Genomic DNA, 19835 nt, shown 5'->3' with positions numbered 1-19835 from the left:
CCCATCCCTGGAGGTGCTCAAGGCCAGGCTGGATGGGGCTTTGGGTAACCTGGTCTGGTGGGAGGTGTCCCTGCCCATAGCAGGGGGGTTGAAAATGGGTGATCATTACGGTCCCTCCCAACCCAAACCATTCTGTGATTCTATGATAAATGAAGCTATGTATAGCAGAGAAATTGGATAGCAGTAGCTGCCTGTAACTGTGTGTACTTAAACCATTTTATATGGCATTTTTCTTACAAGCATAATGACTGCAAACTTTGCTATGTGCTGTGATTTGAAACCTTCATCCAGTCAAATGGCTTAAATGGAAAAAATTGATGAGTGCAGTTGCTGCCACAATGTGTTTTCTGCTTTCATTGGAAATTAATGGATTAAAGAAAAGGAACTAAGCAAGGAGAAGTTGTGTAAAGAAAAGTTTGTTCCTTAATGCTTATGTACAGACATTTCTACATAATAGTAGTTTAAGAAGTTTAAACCAAGCGAAGTTGGCTTAAGCCCTAGACTAATACCCTGGTAACTGAGATTTCTGATTCTACCCTTGTTCATTTGTCGTGAACAAGTCATATAATGCATCTGTACATGAGAGTGCAAGATCATAAAACTTTGGCATGTTTGGAAATTATGGCATAGAGTGTAAACATTGTCTTACAAAAAATTAGCCATGAAAATGAAAATATTATTTTAAGTAAGTTAGCACAGAAGTCCTGTGAATTGTACCATTATCAACCTAGAGAGTATTTTCCAGGGTGTGGCTGCTTACACTATGATTCATTTCAGTGCTGCAATCAAGCCACTCCTTTTGTACCTGTTTAGTTCATTTTAAAAACCTTGACAAGGTAGTGAACAAATACTGTGACTTGTTTATGAGGAAATTAGTTCCATCTTACAGATTTCCACTGTATTCAAAGCAGTATCCTTGTGGTCTAAAAATTCTATGGACATAGTTATATTTCATAAATAAGAAAAAAGAAATTTATAAGCTGACATAGATTTCCTTAAGTGAAAGAAAAAAATATTAATTCTACTACAGGACAAAAGGATTCTCTGCAAAATAGGTAGTGTTGTCAGGATTAAAATGTGCTACACATATAGATTTGTTGCTATGCCCTCTTCAAGCTTCTTGGAGACACTCAAAGATAAGTAAAATATAATTAATTTTAAAACATGAGCTTGTGCAGAATATTTTTAGGTATGAAGTTAAATCTTTTCATTGCTTGTTGTTCCTGGGTAGTGTAGTATCAATCGGCTTTGAAACCGTGACATATTGTGAATTGTTAAGAAGTCAGAAGGGAGGGATTTGTTGTGGTTTTATTTGGGAAATCTTCAGACTGGAAATATTAGACAGACAGGGGAATATGCATGTTTTAATATATGTAAATACTGTGTATTGTTAACCTATGCAAATATCTATTTTGTACGGCTTCATGTTGTTTATGTAGAGTTTATCAGGAAGAGCAACATCTTGTTACCTGGTCTCTCACCATACCAGTTCAAGCATAATTACTGAGGCTGAATTAACATCTAGATGGTAACTCAATTGTGACAGGCCTGTGGTGTAACTCATTAGTTTAATGATGTTCAGATACCAACGGTGAATAACTTGGAATTAGGCAAGGGGAACACTTCTGCTTTTCCACTGGTTATAATGGCAGTGGAGGTTATGATTTTTTCGTTGTTGTTGGTGGTTTTCTTTTTGGCAGTAGTTGAGATTTTGAACACATCTGTGGCCAGTTACTGTACTTGGTGACTCTTTAATCTCTCTTTTGATTGTGATCCATATTTCCAGCTCTGTCCTGACTCAGTTTGTAAGTTTTGAACAAGATACGTGTCTGAACCTTTGAACCTCAATACTGGATTACTTAAAAATGCATTGAGGCCCACAGAAGTAGGAAAGTGGAGTGATCTGAGTATATTTAATACTGTATATGTATTTAAGATATATGTATATATACACACACACAGACAAGTATTTATAGTATGTATGTATTTGTGTACAATTAGATTCATAGTTATCCTTTTGAAACAACTTTATAATGACCAAATTTCAAATTTTTACTCAAAATGAAAGTAGTTCCTCAAATACACTTTTGATTAAGTCTTGTGAAGTGCCCTGAAGGTGGTAAAGATCTGTCTATCTCAAGCCCAGCAAGTAAACTGATCCTGAAAATAAATGCCTCCTAAACTGTGCTATTGTCTTCATTTCTTTCATCTTCAGACTGACAAGATGAAAGGGAAGAACCTCGTTTGTCAAAAGGTGGTTTATAAAGCTCCAATTGATTTGCAAACCCAAGCCATAATTTTAAACTGTGTTCAGAAAACATTGCTCTGATTCTTCATGGGCTATCGTGCTCTCAGAACTGTACTTCCAAATTACTTATTTGCTATTCTTATATGAACTATAGCACATAATTTTTGTATTATGTACATGCACATACATTTTCACATATATCTGTTGCATGTTCTGTAATTAATTCTCATTATACAGCTAGAATTTCCCTTTTCTACAAAACAGGCTTGGTAAAAGGAAACTTATGATACTATGTACTTATTTGACCCTGATTTTTTGTTTCTGACTAATATATTTAATAAGAGAGACTGTGTGGTTGTTTCAATAGATTCAGGTTTCTCTGAAGACCATTATCTGTGAAGGAATCTAATTCACTTGTAGTGACAGTATTCTCTAGTTTGAGTTCACCTTTGTTTGCATTTGCTCCCAGGAGAGAATCTGTGAAAAATGTTACTTCCAGGAGTGATTCCTCATGTAACTGGTAGCTGAGTTGTTGTCCTTTAAAATAGAAGCATCAAAATGGTAGAGCTTTTCTGAAGAGTTGGTAGGTGTTTGGAGTGCTTTTAAAGTATACAGATGCATTTTTGTACAGTTAAAATATAAACTAGTAGCTATTAATGTTCACACATCAGTTCTACTGTGACTGTACAGTTACTGTGTTTCACAGGCAGAGGGGAAGGAGATAGTGTTAGACTTCTGCTGTGTTTCCTTTTTACCATGGGAAACTTACCACAAGGGAACACTTAGTTTGAGAAAAATAGTCAAGAGAGGCATGGACACAAGGCTCCTTAGCCCTCCTTTTGAATTAGTTTTGGAAGATTGTGGCAGAAAGATGAATATTTAAATAGCCAAGTATTTAAATTTATTAGCAATTTTTAGGGGAAATTTAGGCTATAAGCTGGGATAGATGATGATGAAAAATAATTAGTTTTTAAAATTTAACTGATCATTGGGAAGTAGAGGAGGAAGATACCTTTCGGAAGGAAATGACTAGCGTAATACGGCTGCAGCTGTTCTTTTATGTCCCTAAAGCATAAACAAATAAATAAGTTTCATCTTCCCAGTCTCATTAATAATAATTCTTGAGGCAGAATGCTTTTTATGACAATCTAAAATGTGCTATGTGAACGTGTGACATTCCATCTCCCTGCCCCCTGATTAAGGAAAGTCTAGCACCCTTTTAGGCTGATACTAGAGGAAAGTCGATACAGGAACCAGGCCTGAGCACAGCTCCCATACCATAGCAAACAGAGGTAACAAACAGATGTAGCAGTTCGTGCCAGAGTCTGGGTTCTGCCTTGGGAGCTTTTGGATCTGTGGACAAAGACCAGGATCATTTAGGGACTTCTGAGAAACCTGAGGGTGCCTGCTGCTGACAGGTAAGGGCAAAGTAAGGGGAGCCGCAGATGTGAGCCTGTGGAAAACTCTAGCAGCTTCTAACAAGCCCAGGCAGCTGTCCTTGACCCAAGGGTGCAACTGCAAGGTCCTGCACCTGGGGAGGAACAACCCCATGTACCAGCACATGCTGGGGGCCAACCGGCTGGAAAGCAGTCTTGCAGAAAAGGAGCTGGGGTCCTGCTGGACACCAAGTTGAACATGAGCCGGCAGTGTGCCCTTGCAGCAAAGGCGAATGGTGTCCTAGGCTGCACTAGGTGGGGTGTTGAGGGAGGAGAGCCTTTCCCTATACCTCAACACTGGTGAGGCCACACCTGGAATACAGTGTCCAGCTCTGGGCTCCGTGGTTCTGTATTCCTTCAGTGTAATTCAGCTTGCATTTCTTTCATCTCCCGGGAACGTGTGGTTGTGACTGTCAGTGGGTTTTCTTTCCTTGTTAGAAAAACAGGTCATAGCCATGTTACTGTAGTATTTTTTGTCTATACAATCAAGCATGCCATTAAGTTCAACTACATTTTACAAATGTTTTTACTACCTCCAGTAAAGATATAACCACAATAAAATAGAAAATTAGTGTATTTCAGTTGGTAAACAGTTTACAATATCTGATTCTTTAAAGCGTTATGTATTCTAGATAGGTGTGTATATGTGAGAATTCTCTTAAAATATGACATCTTTTGGAAATGTCTAGCTCTTGCTATTATAGTCTCACAGTATTTAAGCATGACCAGTGATCCCTTAAAGAATAATGAAAGCATACGAGTTTTGAGGTAGGTTGCTGAAGGCAGCATCAATTTGGATTTCATACAAATGCAAATATATTGCTCTACAGGGATAATTTTGAGGGAAGGGAGAAGTAATCCTATTATGTGGAAAATAGTTTTTTGTCCTCAGGTAACTTAATTTAATCTGTCCACTCTTATCTCATGTTAAATTATTCTGTTTCAGTGGGAGAACGCTTGGAATCTCCACTCCATCAGAAGAGTCTTTTGTCTGGACTAGGAGAAGTCGTTGTGCCCTTATGGTGTTCAGAAGGGAACAGATGTGTCTCTGCACTCTGTCCCATGTGTAGAAAGTACCTGTACCATTTTGAAACCCTGGGTAGTAATCACATGTTGGCTAAAGAGAGTTATCAAATCTGAAACACTCATTTTTCTAAATACCGAGTTTGAAAGCTGATCTGGTACAAGGCTTTCACTGCTCTGGTTCCACTCTTGGGGTTAAGCAAGCCACCGTGACTTCTTGTTAAGCAGAATACTACATTGACAGAACTCTCTAGCCTAAGTTGCAGAGCTGTGTATTCTTACTAAAAATGAAATTACTCCTGTTCTATGTTCTTTTAGAAGGTGAAATGCAAGTAACTGTTCACTTCAGAAAATGAGATCCCAATTTAGAAATAACAGTATGCCAGGCTGTCTTTGGAAATCAGTTGGGCTTTTTAATATGCTCTGCTTTCTGCTTTAATGCTTTTTAATAATGTAAAATAGAAAGAAAAAGAAAAAAAAAAAAGGCAGTTTAGAAATGTCAGCTCGCAAAGTAACTATTGTGGCAAAGCCTGATTAATAACAAGACCCACTGCATGATGTGGGCTGTACAACAGTTCCTCTGATAGAAAGGACTCCAGACGATGTTAGTGGGATGGGTGACTTTAGCCTGTGTGCTGGTAACTCTAGAAAATAATGAAAAGATACGGTGTTTAAGTGTGTGAACATCCTTACGTAGTTCTAGAGCCAAGAGAATAAATGTGACTAAGAGGTAATTAAATGGGAGCTAATGCACTGTTGTAGCTGCCATAAAAATACTGCATCCAGCTCTCATGTTCACTTCCAAAAGATCCTCCCAGAAGTGGGAAAGGTTTGGAGAGGAAGGCTGGGAATGACCAAGCATGGGAAAGCATGACTGACAGTGAGATTCAAGGTAAGGACATTATCTGAGTACTTTTTTTGCCAGCAGAGATGCCTTACTGCTGCTTTGCCCCCTAACAGCATAGTTTGCTGCATTCTTGAGTATGCTGTTACAACTTTCTTGAGAGGCCATGCTTAGAAGTTAGGTAATTGAAATTATCTTTGTCAAAAATTCTCTTTCAAGAAGGAATAGGTTTTGTATTTTTTTTAACCTGGTTATTTTGGGCAGTTCAATTTAGTATTGACCTATGGTACAGGTTTAATGGAGCAAAGAGGAAGGGGGAGAGGGCTTGTGAATTCTTCAAGCCAACTTTTCTGCCTAAAAATACCTCTATGTAAGGGTAAAATTAAGGAGTGCCCTGTCTATTCAGCTTATCAAAGCAGGCTAACAGAATTCTTTATCAGTCTGTATTTTGCTCTGTGGAGAACAAAGAACTTTCCTTGTTTCATTTTAAAATAAACATGGAGAAAAAGCACAAAGTCTAGTAGCTGGAAGGGAAGGCTCAATGAATGTGAATAACTGTATTTAGATTTGGAATAAGAAAAATGAAATCCTGTATAATCATAGAGCTATTATCTGAAATCTTTCTTAAACTCAATTATCTGATTAAGTTTTAGGCAATTAACATGGTAATACTCCATCAAATGCAACATTATAATGAGGGCTTTGGATACAAAGAGGCTTAATGTTCGTAGATGCAGTCTACCAAAAAGCCTTACTGTTTGGGTAGTTTTTACACAAGAGGTATCTGATACACAGCTGTAGGAAGTAAAACCAAGGCTGCAGAGGCTGAAAGACGGCTCTGCAGGTGTGCAGCTGCTTTGGCAGCCTGCTCAGGCTTCTGTATCCAGCCTGATGACCCTTCCAGCCTGCCCCTTGTGTAGCTACAATTTCTCATACAATTGAAGGGATACCTGGAGGTATAGTATTCAGTCATCAGGCCAGGAAGATCATGCACTTAACCCCATCTTTCCATGTCTCTGGGGACTTCTGAAATCATTTGACCACCTATGTGATTTTCTCCACAGAATAATAATGCCTTCTAGGTTACACCACCGCATTTGCAATTAGCTCTGTAGAAAAATATCCAAAAAAGCCACACAAAACCAACAAAAACCACCAGTGCCCTCCCACCCCCAAACAACAACAACAAAACCCACCCCACCATGAACTATTTTCATCCTCTCTCATTGACGACTGTGTTGTGGGGTGTAGGGGAGGGAATGAGAAAGAAATGTCAGCGTGTTCAAGATTTCCTTTGTTTAAATTGTCAGGAAATAGAAAGGAGAGAGTCCCAGCAGCAATTTTAAGCTGGTAGCCAGTGCCCACTCTTTATATTTTCAATGCAAGTTTAATAGTGTTACCAGACTTAAATTACCTTCTGGACAAAAATAATACAAGTGGAACAAATGGCTCATATGCAGAGCAATTGAGTTAATGTTGCCGTAGGAACCTTTATTTTGCTCTGACAGTATTTTAACAGTGTAGACTTAATAGCATTTAATAGCATGTGCAGTTCTCACCTTGTGAGCATGCATACCTGAAATTCTGCAAGACTGAGCTAGAACTGGAGGCCCCTTCGTGGCCCTCCATTTCAAGATAGCATGCACAGTGTGAGGGCAGATTGGTCACATTTTGCAAAAATGCTCACAGTATTCAAAATATTAATTTTTTCAAAGGTAAGTATATGACCTTTGCATATCCAAAGGCTTTTAGTGGATTGTATATAATTCTTTGTGATTTGCTAACCTGAAGTACACGTACACTTATTGTATTGCTCTCCCATCAATACTGAGTACAGTATGTAAAAAATCTGATCAGCAATGTGAGATCAAAAATAATCTGATATCTGTCAAAATGCAAGTAGGTTTTATTTTTCAGACCATTGTTACCTCTTAGTGTGCGTCTCGATTTCAGGAGGGCTAAGGTTAGCTTGATGGAAAAATAATGACTGAGGGGTAGCCTCTGTTGGGAAATAAAAATGATTTTTGTGCCTTTCATACGTAAGGCTAGAAGCTAATGGGGCATGAGGATTTCCTGGCCTCTGGTTGGTATGGAGTGGCAGGAGGTGAAGACGACAGCCGTCATTCTGGCAGCCAAAGCCGAGGCGTAGGCCTTTTGTTCATTTATTGTTGATAACCCAGTGCTCCAGGTGTGGCCTCAGCAGCACCGAGTAGGGGGAGTCCTGTGCACGTTGCCAAAGAGGTTACTCTATTGTAGGACATGAAGGCAGTGATTTTTTTTTTCTTTTTTTCCAAACCTAGAAACACATTATTTTCTGGTGAAATCATGTACTTGCAATCAAAGGTGTCTTTGTGTTTGGCCCTAGACAGGAATTTTGGAGTGAGTAACATAACCCATTGCTGCTGACTGTGCTAGTGTGAACAACTTTGTTAGTCTGTGATTCAGCTATCAATACATAACACAGATGTGATAATTTCCAAGCTCAAAGTTACTGCAGTGATAATTATTTATACCAGAAAAGCTGAAATACTAATGTGGTCATGCAGCTTATGTATTTTTCTCTCTATTGCTAGACTATTCCTTTTTTTTTTTTTTTTTTTCCTATTACAGTAAATCCAAGTGGTACCAGTTAAGGAGTAGAGTAGGCAGTAACATTCTAGACAGCCATGAGTGAGGGGGGACCTAACAGAAATTTGCAATGAATGAATTGGAAAGGAGAGGTGAAGTGAGTGTTTGTTCAGATTTCTAGAGCTGGAGGCACCAAATTAATTTAGGAAGAGTGAGTTTGGAAACAGAAGATGGTGGCTTCTTATATCATGAATGGTAGATGTGTGGAACTCCTTGCAAGAGGATCTTGAAGATGCTAAAAAATGTACGTGGTCTCACAGGATAAGTCCTTTGAGAATTGCCAAGAGTTAGAAAATACATCTATCTAAAGCGGACTTCAAAGCTGGAAAGAGTTGAGCTTGGGAGGGCAGCTGAGGGAAGGCCAGGTCTCCCTTATCTGCTCATGGTTGTTTCTGCAAATGGAGTCTTGGGCTAGACAGATACCAGGACGGCTTATCTTGTGTTATTAACATGTATTGCACCTTAATCTGTACCAATGCCTCTACTGGTGGTCACAGAGTAATCGAGTTCCCTAAAAAGGAGGAGAAGGGGGTTAAGAATGTGTGGCAGTTGTGAACAAAATGGATTCCAATCCCTTGGTATCTCTCCCTGTACAGATTCAGCCATGCTTTTTGAATTGCTGTGCTTGATGATGATGATTTGATGCCATCTATTTCTCATATTCGCTCCTAATAGCTTAAACACATTGGCTGCAGTGAAAGTATAGTCTTTTTTTAATTATTTTTTTTTCATTTCCAAAACATTGAGCACAAACATTAAGCTATTCTGTTTGAAGACCTGAAGTATTTTTAGGAAGAGCACTGAAAATTTGTCTGAACCCCTTGTTTTTGACTATGAAGCTTAGGTGCTTAAAAATAAAAAGTAAAAATGGGTCAGTGGTTCATGGCGAAGGTAGAAGGCAAAGTAGATTAGCTTTGCTGGAAGGAGAAATGTGTTGCTCTCCCTGTTTTTCTAGTTCTTTCATTTTTTTGTTTGCCACTTTTGCAGTAACAGGATGCATGAAAGGCTCTATTATCAGCCCCGAATAGTGAAGAGAAGCAATAATGTTTCATTTTTCCACCAGGAAGGCAAGCTTTTATCAGTTTGTGGGGGGCAGAGCAGTGATGGACTACATTTTCATTATTAATGTTCTGCCTGTGCCCAGTGAATGGCATGGTGCTGCTGCTCGGCAAGCAGTCGGCAGCGAATTGTCTCATCTTTCTGCGCGAGGAATTTTGTTCCCAGTATGGAGGGGTCCTTCCAGCCTGTAAAGGCAGAAGCAGCAAAATGCATTCCCTTCATCCCCGCATCTCTTCTGGAGCCAGCTCATCTCCATGGCGACACGTTAGAGGGGAAGGGATGCGGAGGCTGGGGAGGAGAGGGATGGGTTAGAAACAGCCGGGCGGTGGTGTGTGTCCCCCACGTCAGCACATCAGCCCTTTGATAGGATGAGGTTGTTAACACCCATCTGAGGCTCCTGTGCAGAGCTTCTTTATTAGAGCAGCCGCCGGGGCATCTGCTTTAGAAATCTCCCTTCTGCATCCTTCTATTTTATTTTTTTCCTCTAAATTACACCTCTCCCCTTCCCCGCTACCCCTTGGTTTAGCTGCAGCCCCATTGAAGATGTACAGTTCGTTTTCAGCTTTCCCTGAGCTTCCTGGCGACTTGGAATTTTGCAAGGTCAGGAAGGCATGGCTGCGTTTCACTTGACCTTAGCAGCGACGTGCAAGCTCGTCTGTTGCTGAAGGATACTGACTATGCAGAAATTTATTGAAGCAGATTACTATGAACTGGACTGGTATTATGAAGAATGCACAGACGGTAAATCTTTTTTTTTTCTAGTCTCTTGATGCAGAACCCGAAGCTTTTAAGACTGCAGCATTGTTATTATATGGTTTTTAAAATGAAGTGCCTTGAAAAAGGCAGCACCCTGGCATGGCAGAGATGCCTGCATCTCTGCTGTGCCTCAGCATCTCTTTTGAGCATGCTACAAGAGACTGCTGTATGGCTTTCTCGTTTTCAAAGGGAGTGGCAGAGGAACGTATGCACTATATGAACACGTCTTGGCCAAGGGGAGAAATATTTGAAATGCTAACTGTATGTGTAATAATTGAGCTGAATTTATATATACTTTAAGATTCTGTACTGGTTTATGCCTTTTTGTGCTTTTCTGCAGCACCAACATGGTATAATATGTATATATTTAATGTGTTAATAGGCAGTACGTGCTTTCTCTCTGGTTATTTGTCTGAAAGACATTTATACCTGTGGTTTCTTAAAACTGAGGAGGTTTACTTTTGGAACTGAAAAAATTACAAACCGTGGTGAGCGTGATCTTCTGAGCCCTTTGTGAATTTTCTGCTGTTCACTTGGGTGATTATTTCTTTATCAGAGCCCTGAATATTTTTATCGTACTTCTGATAGAAGGCACATGAGGAAGGATGAGGAATGCCTAAAACTGTACTGTCTGCAGAGTGGAAAAATCAAGATTTTTCATCAATGGCACTCAGTGGTAACCTGTAAAACAACATGCACCCTTTGGGAAGGCAGTAGTTGTATTCAGATTTTGTTCTGGTTGGAGAGCTTGGCTTAAACGAGGCAAGTCAAAGATCCCAGTGAAGTAAAGAAGAGAAAGCAGGAAGGAGTGTAGGCTGGGGGACATGGGTGGTACGTATGGAGTGCAGGAAGATACCTCCTAGCGCTTGGTAAGTGTCAGAGGCGACACGAATAGTAAAGATGTGTGACAAAATTTGAATGGGCTATTACCATCTTGTGAGTGGCATGTACCTCCATTTGTTTCTCTGTACTGGATTTCTGAAGGTTGTTCAACTTGAACTTCGCTTATGTTTCAATGATTATTCCTGTCCAGGTGTTCCACGAGGAAAGGCGCATATTTATTTAAAGGATCTGACTACTTTTAGTAGGACTGAATCCATTATGTAACTTTTATCCTCTGGGTTTAACCCCAGTAAGTACTGTAGCATCCGATTAATCCGCGTGATGTAACAGGCGGGGCTGGCCTGCTTTTGGAAGCTCAACAAACAGAACAGCTGTACTGTCACTAAAAACTCTAGCTGTTTTTTTTTCCAGGTTAAATACAGGAGGCCTTCTTTTCTTCTTCTTTTTATGATACTTTGTCTGGTCAAAATGTCTTTATGCAGTAGCGTGGCATGTCAGGTCTGAGCTAAGAGCTCCTTTGCTCATCAATTTGGTCACAACATGTGCGCTGCGCTGGAGAAACCGTGGGGAGTTTCACAGCAATGTGATCCGCAACAGGTCTTGGGCAAGAGCTTAAATACCTTGTGGGATCAGGGACTCAGGAGTACTGCAGTGGTTGGGCTGATTCCGGGCTGACAAGTTTTCTGGTGCACGCTGAGCCCCCACCCAGCATACTTCTTCCAGCCGAGCTGAGATCTCCACAGACAGTCAGCTAGAGTTTGTGCTGGCTGGCTGGCCCAAGCACTTGGGTGTGAGCACCTCTCTACGAGGCAGACAGGGAAAAGGCACTCCTCTAGGTAAGGCACAATGCTTCGTTTTTATTATTATTATTTTATTAAAATATTCCTTTCTGTCAGGGTGAAATGACAGTGCTGTCAGTCCTGTCTCAGCCTCCTAGGTGAGTGGCAGTCTCACAAGGTTTAATGGAGCTTGATGGGTTTTAGCTGTCTTCTGCTTCTCCCACTTGAAGCTTGTGAGAAAAAAAGGAGTGAAAGATTTGAGAGGTACGGTGGAATCTCTTTGGCCTTTGGTACTGGCATTTTAATTTGGATTTAAAATAGTATCAGTCTTTCCTACTGGTGGAGAAAGGTATACAGATTGTGGTGGGAGACAAAAGGCATCTTAAAAGCATTGAAGGAAATAGAGCTCTTTCAAAAACCTAGAGCATATGGTATCTTGTGAGATGCCTGTCTCTTGTGTTTGATTTTTCTGCCATGTATTTGTCAATAGCAGATTCATTTGCCTGGGATTCCATTTATATTCACTAGAGATTGATAGGCAGCTGCAACTCAGCTGACCTGTTTTGAATATCTATTTTAAGACAGGATGAAGCATAGTTAGAGAGCTTATTTCTCTGCTGTACATGGACTCTCTGGAGCTCAGATTTATGTGTGCATTATACCATAAATCCTGCCCAATTTACCATTTTTGGTAAATGTAGCATAGGAGGAGTTAGTGGAACATTGAAACTAATAGAAAACCTCATAAGCTGTTGTCCTACAGAATTATTTTTCTGATGAAATTGTTTATGCATTCTTTGTCAAAACTGATGACTCAGATTTCCATACAAAAGGTGTGATTTCATGTTAATAATTCCTTTAGCTGTGTGTGGTTTCTTGTTCTTTGAGAGGGGAAAAAACATTCCAAAATGACCCCAGCATGTAAGGCTCTAGTGCTGTTGTTTAACTTAATAGGAAAAGAAGTCAATCTGTCTCTTAGCTCGGGTTTAATGAACTTCTGTGTGGATTGCCATAGTAGTGATGTCTTCAACTCACATGTGGTGGCAGTAATTTATGGTCTTTTTAATACCTCGCAAAAGCAAATGAACCAATGCTCAAAGCCGACAACTTCCAAATCTGTCAAGACTCTCTAGGGTTGAAATAACAAAGTAATCCCTTTATGTAAGGTCCTTTACAGAGTTTATTTTTGGTAAGGGTAGATGGAATTAAATAATAAAGGGTTACGTTACCTGAAGATTAAATCACCAGTGTTAGCTAACTGCAATAAATTGAAACTTAAATAAGTAAAAAATATTACACTGTGCTTTTTAGATACATTTTTCAGTATAATATTTTTGTATAATACGAGTGACAGTTGTCACCTTGCTTGGCATTAATGAAATGTACAGGTGGAGTAGGGTGGGGAAAAGCGCTGGGTGTGTACTTGAACAGGAAAATAATCTTCATAGCAGATTTTGAGATGGACAGCACTAATGATGAAAAATGTGCAATTTTTGCAGATAGCTGTATACTTCCTTATGAACATCCTTGTCCTCCTGCCTCTCTCCTGGGCTACTCTCCCCTACCCTCTCGATGAACAATGCTTTCAAGAGAAATCCAGGCTGACCCTGGATCAAAGACCTTTTCATGTGGTTTCTCCCATTACTTGTTTATTTCTAGCTAAACAACTCCACTTTAATGCCGAAGAGTTCAGTGCCTACAATTCCAAGTGACTTTTTGTGTGCGTAATTGGCTCTTTCTTTCTTCTTTTGTTGCCCGTGAGTTTCAGGAATTTCTTTTGGAGAAAATGGCATCTTATCCCTTTTTTCCTTCTTTCTTTCTGCATTCTCACTGTCTCCCATTTCTCACATACACCGCAGATTCTAACCTCTTATGTGTTTGCCTCAGTGACTTCATCTCACTTTCATGGTTGTTCTGGCACTTCTTGCTCTGCTTTTGTTCTTCTCTATATCTTCTACCTCCTGCCCGTGCTTTACTCCTGCTCCTATTGAAATGTTTTCATCTCTTGTTCTGATTGCAGTTACTGTTCAGAGCTCCTCTCTTCTATTGTCTGCTCCATTGGAACTAGTATGAACAAGTTCCTGGACTTTCTCTTTAACTGGACAATAATTAACAGTGCTAATGTTTGTCCTCCTTGACCTGCCAGCTACAGTTTCTTATCCCCGTCTTGTTTATATCAGTGTGCCTTTGCAAATGTCAGACAGTGTCCTAGTTCTTTCCCTTTTTTTTTTTTTTTTTTGGATCACTTCTTACTCAAAGGCAGCATTAGGAGAACATTTTCTATCTCCGGTGCTCCAGCTCTGAGTGTTCTTGGATCTCCATGGTTCTTTCTCCGTGCGATTTAGTTATAGGTAGCCTCAAAATGCCACATCTGGCAGCTCTGTGCTTTTTACTTGAAATACGCTTGCCTTGGCACTTCCCTTACAAGAGGAGCTTGGCTGCTGGTTGGGCATTTCTGATGGGACCTCATCACCCTCACGCATCAGCCCCTTTTGTCCAGATCCCTGTGGGCACAGTAACTCTGGTCTTGCTCTGCATGTTGACTGTGGGCATGCCATCTACATCTCAGACTCTTAACTGATGCTTGTAGTGTACATTCATGGAAATAGCCCTTGCACCCTAGGTATGCAGCTAAAATTCTCATTCAGGTTGTTCTTGCTTTGCTCCTTTATCCCATATCTCCACACTTGATAAATATGGTTGAACCTTGTTTATATTCATGCAATCATTTACATACTTTTTCTAGTTTTCTGCTTTTGCCATGTCACTTCTTTTCTTTGTTCCTCTGTTGACTCTATTCTTTATCCAGTCAGACCTAAGCTACTGCTACTTGCATGTTGCCTTCATGTGGCTTATTTTTCAGTATAGAGGTATTATTTCCTCTTTAGTCAGCTCATCTGCTAAATTTTCAGATAAGCGTTATCCCATTTCATTCTCTTTCTGCAAAAAAAACTTGCTGTCCTTTGGCTGAGCAACAGCAGATAATTTGGAGGGGCTTTTGAAAGAGTGGGAAATACACAAAGTAGAAATTTACATTTTTACAAACAAATGTACAAACCTGCAAACGTTTGAACAATCTAACTTTGACTGTACATCTTAATAGAAAGCACATGTTCAGTGACCAGTTTTTCCTCCCACCCTTAAAAGCCTACCCCAAACACCCTCATTTCTTCATCAACATATCTTGAAATCCAAGTGCTGCTGTTTCAGCCACCGTTTTTAGGAGCTGTTTGCTTATGGAGATTTTTTTTTTTGTTGTTCTAAGTGCAACATTATTGTTACTGTTTAATTGTGGTGATTATGTGCAAAAGACTAGATGTTTTTATTGATAAAGGAAGGTTAAAATATTTTGAATACACTGCAGTTGCATGGAAGTAATGAGTCACGGTAAGCGGGTTTATTTGTACTGTGTCCAGCCTCACCCTTCTTAAGCTAACTCTGGGTTTGTGTTTCCTTTTTTGTTGCAAAGCTACTGGAGGTGGTCTGTACCTTAGTGCAGGCATTGCACGAGAAGTGTGTGCGTGCGTTTTCAAGCATTGCAATTCACCCAGCAAGTGAAAGGAGTTGGATGTATTTAGCAGCTTACACAAGGTGGAGTAGCCTATGTGCTGAGTAAATAACAGCAAATATGCCAAATTTACTTTGCAGTGGCAACCCCTAAAAATCAGTGTTCATTCTGGTATTCTCTTTAAGTTCTTGAGTCTGTGTTTATAGGAAATATTAAACATCTCCTCTGAATCTTCCCTGATTTTATGTTTTCAGAACCACTTATTTATTTTTTTTTCTTTCCACTGCTGTTTATTGTTTGGTATCTGCTGGAGACCTGGCTCTCTATCGTTGGCATGTAAATATTCCCACACTGGTAAAAGAGCTTAATGCAAATTACAACTAAGAAAGAGTTGATAGTGTGAGGGTGCAGCACACATTCCGTCCCCACCTGTTATGAATTTGCATCAGCATTTCTCATATGCTTTAACAATATTAACAAAGTAGGTACTGCAGCACTTATCTTTCTTCTGGCTTTTGAATGTCAGAGTCCGTCTGTGCAGCGAGTCATGGTTCGAAAGTCAGCATGTCAGAATATTCATTTATTGTATGCATATTGTTGTGTATATTGGGGAGCAATATGTCTGGTTTTGGTGTGACACACACTGCCCTGCCCTCCGTACAGACGAGCTAGTTAGCTATAGTTGAACACTCGTCAGGAATACTAAAACTATAACATGTCAGTGGAGTTCACAGGGGTGGGTTTTTTGGTCCCTAAGATTTGAAAGGTGCTTCTTTAATTCTTTTAAAGATGTCTGAGTTTGTTTTGGTATCTCTCTGAATTTCCATTCTCTAGTTATCAAAGGAAAGTGGTAAATTAATGCTGCATTACGTGCTCCCCCCCCCCCCCCCCAATTTTTTTTTGAGCATTCCTGGTAATTATAACAAATGTGTATCATGTCTCTTATTTGAGCCTTTGTGAATAATATTAGCATTTTTTAAAATATCCAGTCTTGTAAGCCTGCAAAGTATGGCATTTTGGCTGAAACATAATGGCAGGTAAATATTAAGCTGAGCTGGAAGTGTGTGCGTTTCAAATATCTGAACAATTCTATTTTTGCAGAGGAACAAGTGAAGTATAGCAATAACCTGTTAGGAAAAAATACTCAAAGACACTATTACAGAGGAGGGGCTTGGATTCATTTGTTTCAGGGCCTGATCCTGAAAAAAGTGTCAAGTTTGAGTTCCAAGGTCTGAACTGAACTGAAATGAGAAATACTAACAGTAGAAAACACGCAAGGAAAGTGTTGTCAGCTTTTGTATTTGTTACATGCTCAATTATATTTGTGAGTGATCACAAGTCCTGGAACTGATTTGAGGTCATGGATGCTGGAGGCAAGTGGGTACCTAAGACTCTTACTTTCTGATATGTAATTTATTTATAAGTAATATACATTTTTAATGAATTTAGTTCATGGTTACAGGGGAGAACTGAAGAGACAGTAAAGTTTTAAGAAATCAGAAACTAGAAGTAATCACCATTACATTACTCTTAAAATGACATCTTTTAGTGTCATGATACGGAGAGGAAGGGACAACCCTGTTTTTTTTTCCCCAGATGAGTTCTTGAGGTTGTTGCTGCTGACTAATATTGCAATAAATTTTGGCAGTCAAAGGTCAAGTCGGTAAGATCTTCATTCAGAAATGAGTGTTCCTTTCGTCAGCAATCACCTCTGGGTATTTCCTACCCATTGGCATCTGGATAATAATAAACATTATTATATTGTATATAAATATCAAGAGTTTAAAAATTAAAACATGAAACAAATTAAAATTAATTCACCAGGATTGTATAAAATTAGAGTTTTCCCATCTCGTACTGTCTCCTACATTCACACTGTTAGAGAAATGGCATTAGGGAAAGCACCAAGACGCTATTCCTCTGTCACCTCAGCTGTTAGGTTCTGCTTCCTCTGTGTCTCCTCTGGGTGTATTCCAGAGGACTGACAGCTTCTGATGTCTGTCTGTCTCCCTGGCCACAATGTCCCCTTGGAGGCAATGAGCTTTGCTGTGCAGTCCCCTCCCTTCACCCATGACTGCTTCGCCCTGCAATGCAGGTTGGGGTGTTTTCTGCAGGAGGCAAAGGGCACCTGTTGCCATTGAGAGTAAGGGAGGCAACTTGGTAAACATTAAGTATCTACAGCTGCAAACAGTTAAATAAGAAAGTTAACATGCCCCATGTGTGTAGTGAAGTTTAGCACAAGGAGTTTTGTTTGTTGTTGGAGCGGAGAAGGGATGCACGTACCCTTGGATATGCACTGGGTGCACTATGTGGGATTGAAGTACCTCTTTTCCCATAACATACAGTAAAGATGACTGTAGTAAAAGTGGTATTTTACAGCTGATGTGATATGTTGGTTAAATGCTCAGTAAGAGCATAACTCCCTAAATAGCTCCTTCTGTAAGAGTGGTGTCAGTAGCCGCAGCCATCGGGATCTCTCTGCCAGGCAGGCTTAGTGTGTGCATGTCTGCAGCCTTAGGCAATTCCCCAGTCCCGTGCAATGTGTTCTGTGTGGCATTAGGTAACCGAGAGGTGATTTAAGGGTGCACGCCCGTAGCCAGGTGTGTCAGGCAGTGGCTGGGAGGACGCGAGGCTGGCGGGGAGCTACCACTGCTGGCAGCAGCAGGGGCTGTGCAGAGGGCAGCCCAGGAGGGATGGGGAGGGAGGCCGTCAGCCTGCTTACTGCATCTGGAATACGCTAACAGAGCCCTTGAGTGCAGGCTGCACGCCCTCAGAGGTGGTGCGAGGAACAACGTGCATTTTCTGTCAATTATTAGACAGATGGTCCTTTCCCTCCTCTGCCCCACCTATACGAGGCGAAGCAGCGGCACTGAGGACAAGCACAGTCACTCGGGAGCTCCCTGGCTGAGTATGTGAGTGAGGAAAGATGGTATCCTGCTCTGCGGAGGCCTTCCTTTGCTCTCCCCAGAGGTACAGCCGCAGAGGGAATGACTTTCCTTCGCCTGTGAGACTGAGGCATAGTCCTGGGTCCATCTGGGACAATTTCAGCAATGTCAGGAAACGAAGAGGAAAGCTTTGAATATGACTATGAGGAGGAAAAGGAGAGACAAGATGCGTTTAACAGGCAGAACCTTGATATCTTGGAAGAAGGTACTTTTTGCCTTTTTGCTTTTAAACTTTTCTGCTACTAATGCTTGGCAGTGTTTAAGAAACTTGAGTGACCTTTTGTAGATTTAAACCCCCTAAATTTTACAATATTTTTTAATGTGTACCCACTGCCTTCAGATGAAAGAGTCAGAAAATACTCTTATGGGACAGGGTGAATCTTTATGTATATTTCTCAAAGAATAAATACATGATCAACAGATGTAGGTTATGCAATAATTTTTTTTTGTTTGTTTGTTTTTTTAATAATGAAAATGGATTTGGGAGTTTATGTAGAAATGTAATGCATTTTTATATGTGTAGCTCATATGTATATCATGAAGCTGTGTGTGTTAGTTTGTCGTTCCCAACAGGTACCTCTAAAAATGAGGAAAAGAACAAGGAAACAATCTTATGCTTATCCAGGCACTTGAAACCATATAGACAGAAATAACCCAAATCTGGGGTCATGTGTCTGAACCTTTCAACGAAACAAACAACCCCAAAATCTTGTACTTTGTGGAAATAGTGGGTGTCTGCAATATTGCAGACAACTGGCCTGTTAGGGTAGGAAAGTGCATGTACATGTGTGAGTATTTCTCCTGTGCACCTGCTGTGAAGAGTGTGTACCTTCCTATTCAAGGGCTGCTTCCAGCCAGTGTAGCAATTTTTTCAGGGCATCAGGCACCAAAAGCTGAATACATCACTTGTGCTATTTCATGCATTGTAAAATTTGCTCCAAAATAGCAATTCTGTGGTAGAGAACTGGTACTTCCAAGAACTCTATCATAAAGCTGATATAAGGATGCTTTGAAAGATTGACCTCATGGGAAACAGTTCCCATGTCCAAAGCTTCCATGTGAGAAGGGCTTTCTTGGATGTAACACTCTCATTGAACCTGTTGTGCAGGACTTTCCTGTAAAGACTTCCTCAGAATGAAACATTGCACCTGGATTTCAGTCATACCCAACAAACTATCCATCATCCCTGTCGTGTCTCCGAAGCAATTTAAGATAACTTGTTTGTCTGTGCAAAACAGGAGAGTGCTTGAGAGAATACCGGTGAAAGAGAAACTTTAGAACTAGGGTTTGGGGTGGGGAGGAAACCATTATCTAAGAAAGTCAACAGACTTTGTTTTATATTTTATTGCCTTTTTTTTTTTTTTTTTGTGATTAAGTGGTTGTTGAAACATGCATAATGCTGTTCTTAGTCTTCCCGCGTATTTTACCTTTCATGTAGATCTAAGTACAGTCTGAACCTATTCTTGCTGATTTCAAGAGAAAAAAGAACATTGAGTTCCATGTGGGATAAATTTAGTCCTGTGTCTCTACAGTACCTACCGCTCAAAAGCTCAGTATATGAAATGCCTTTTAAAGATGCTTCTCTCATCCACCTATACATTTAGGTCACCTACATACTCGATGTAGTAGTGATGTAGATGCACAAAAAGGATGTGTGATATTTCTAGGTATCTTTTCACGTGAGCATGCTTATTAATGATAGTATTTCTGTTGAGGGTGAGCCAATCCATTTTATAAGTAAAGCAGACTAAAACACCACCATGCAG

General features: G+C 40.1%; 1 protein-coding gene across 18 annotated transcripts in view; it reads left to right on the top strand.

Annotated features, from left to right (window-relative positions):
- The window catches only part of TRAK1 (trafficking kinesin protein 1), a 136799-nt gene that overhangs the window by 70407 nt on the left and 46557 nt on the right, over positions 1-19835 (top strand). Inside the window, exon 1 of one of the 18 annotated variants that reach the window (XM_083825675.1) lies at positions 9573-9979. The exons of 13 other annotated variants lie outside the window; for them this stretch is intronic. In XM_083825675.1, coding sequence (XP_083681801.1) covers positions 9916-9979 — 64 coding nt within the window. In that variant the 5' untranslated portion in view covers positions 9573-9915. Of the gene's footprint in view, positions 1-9572; positions 9980-11159; positions 11674-16784; positions 18275-19835 lie in introns of those variants that run through there. 4 more of the 18 variants (XM_083825666.1, XM_083825665.1, XM_083825674.1 and 1 more) reach the window with 4 other exon arrangements.

Source organism: Anser anser (genome assembly GCF_964211835.1).
Source record: "Anser anser genome assembly, chromosome: 2".
Taxonomy (NCBI): Eukaryota; Metazoa; Chordata; class Aves; order Anseriformes; family Anatidae; genus Anser; species Anser anser.
This window is presented reverse-complemented; position numbering and strand designations above follow the sequence as displayed.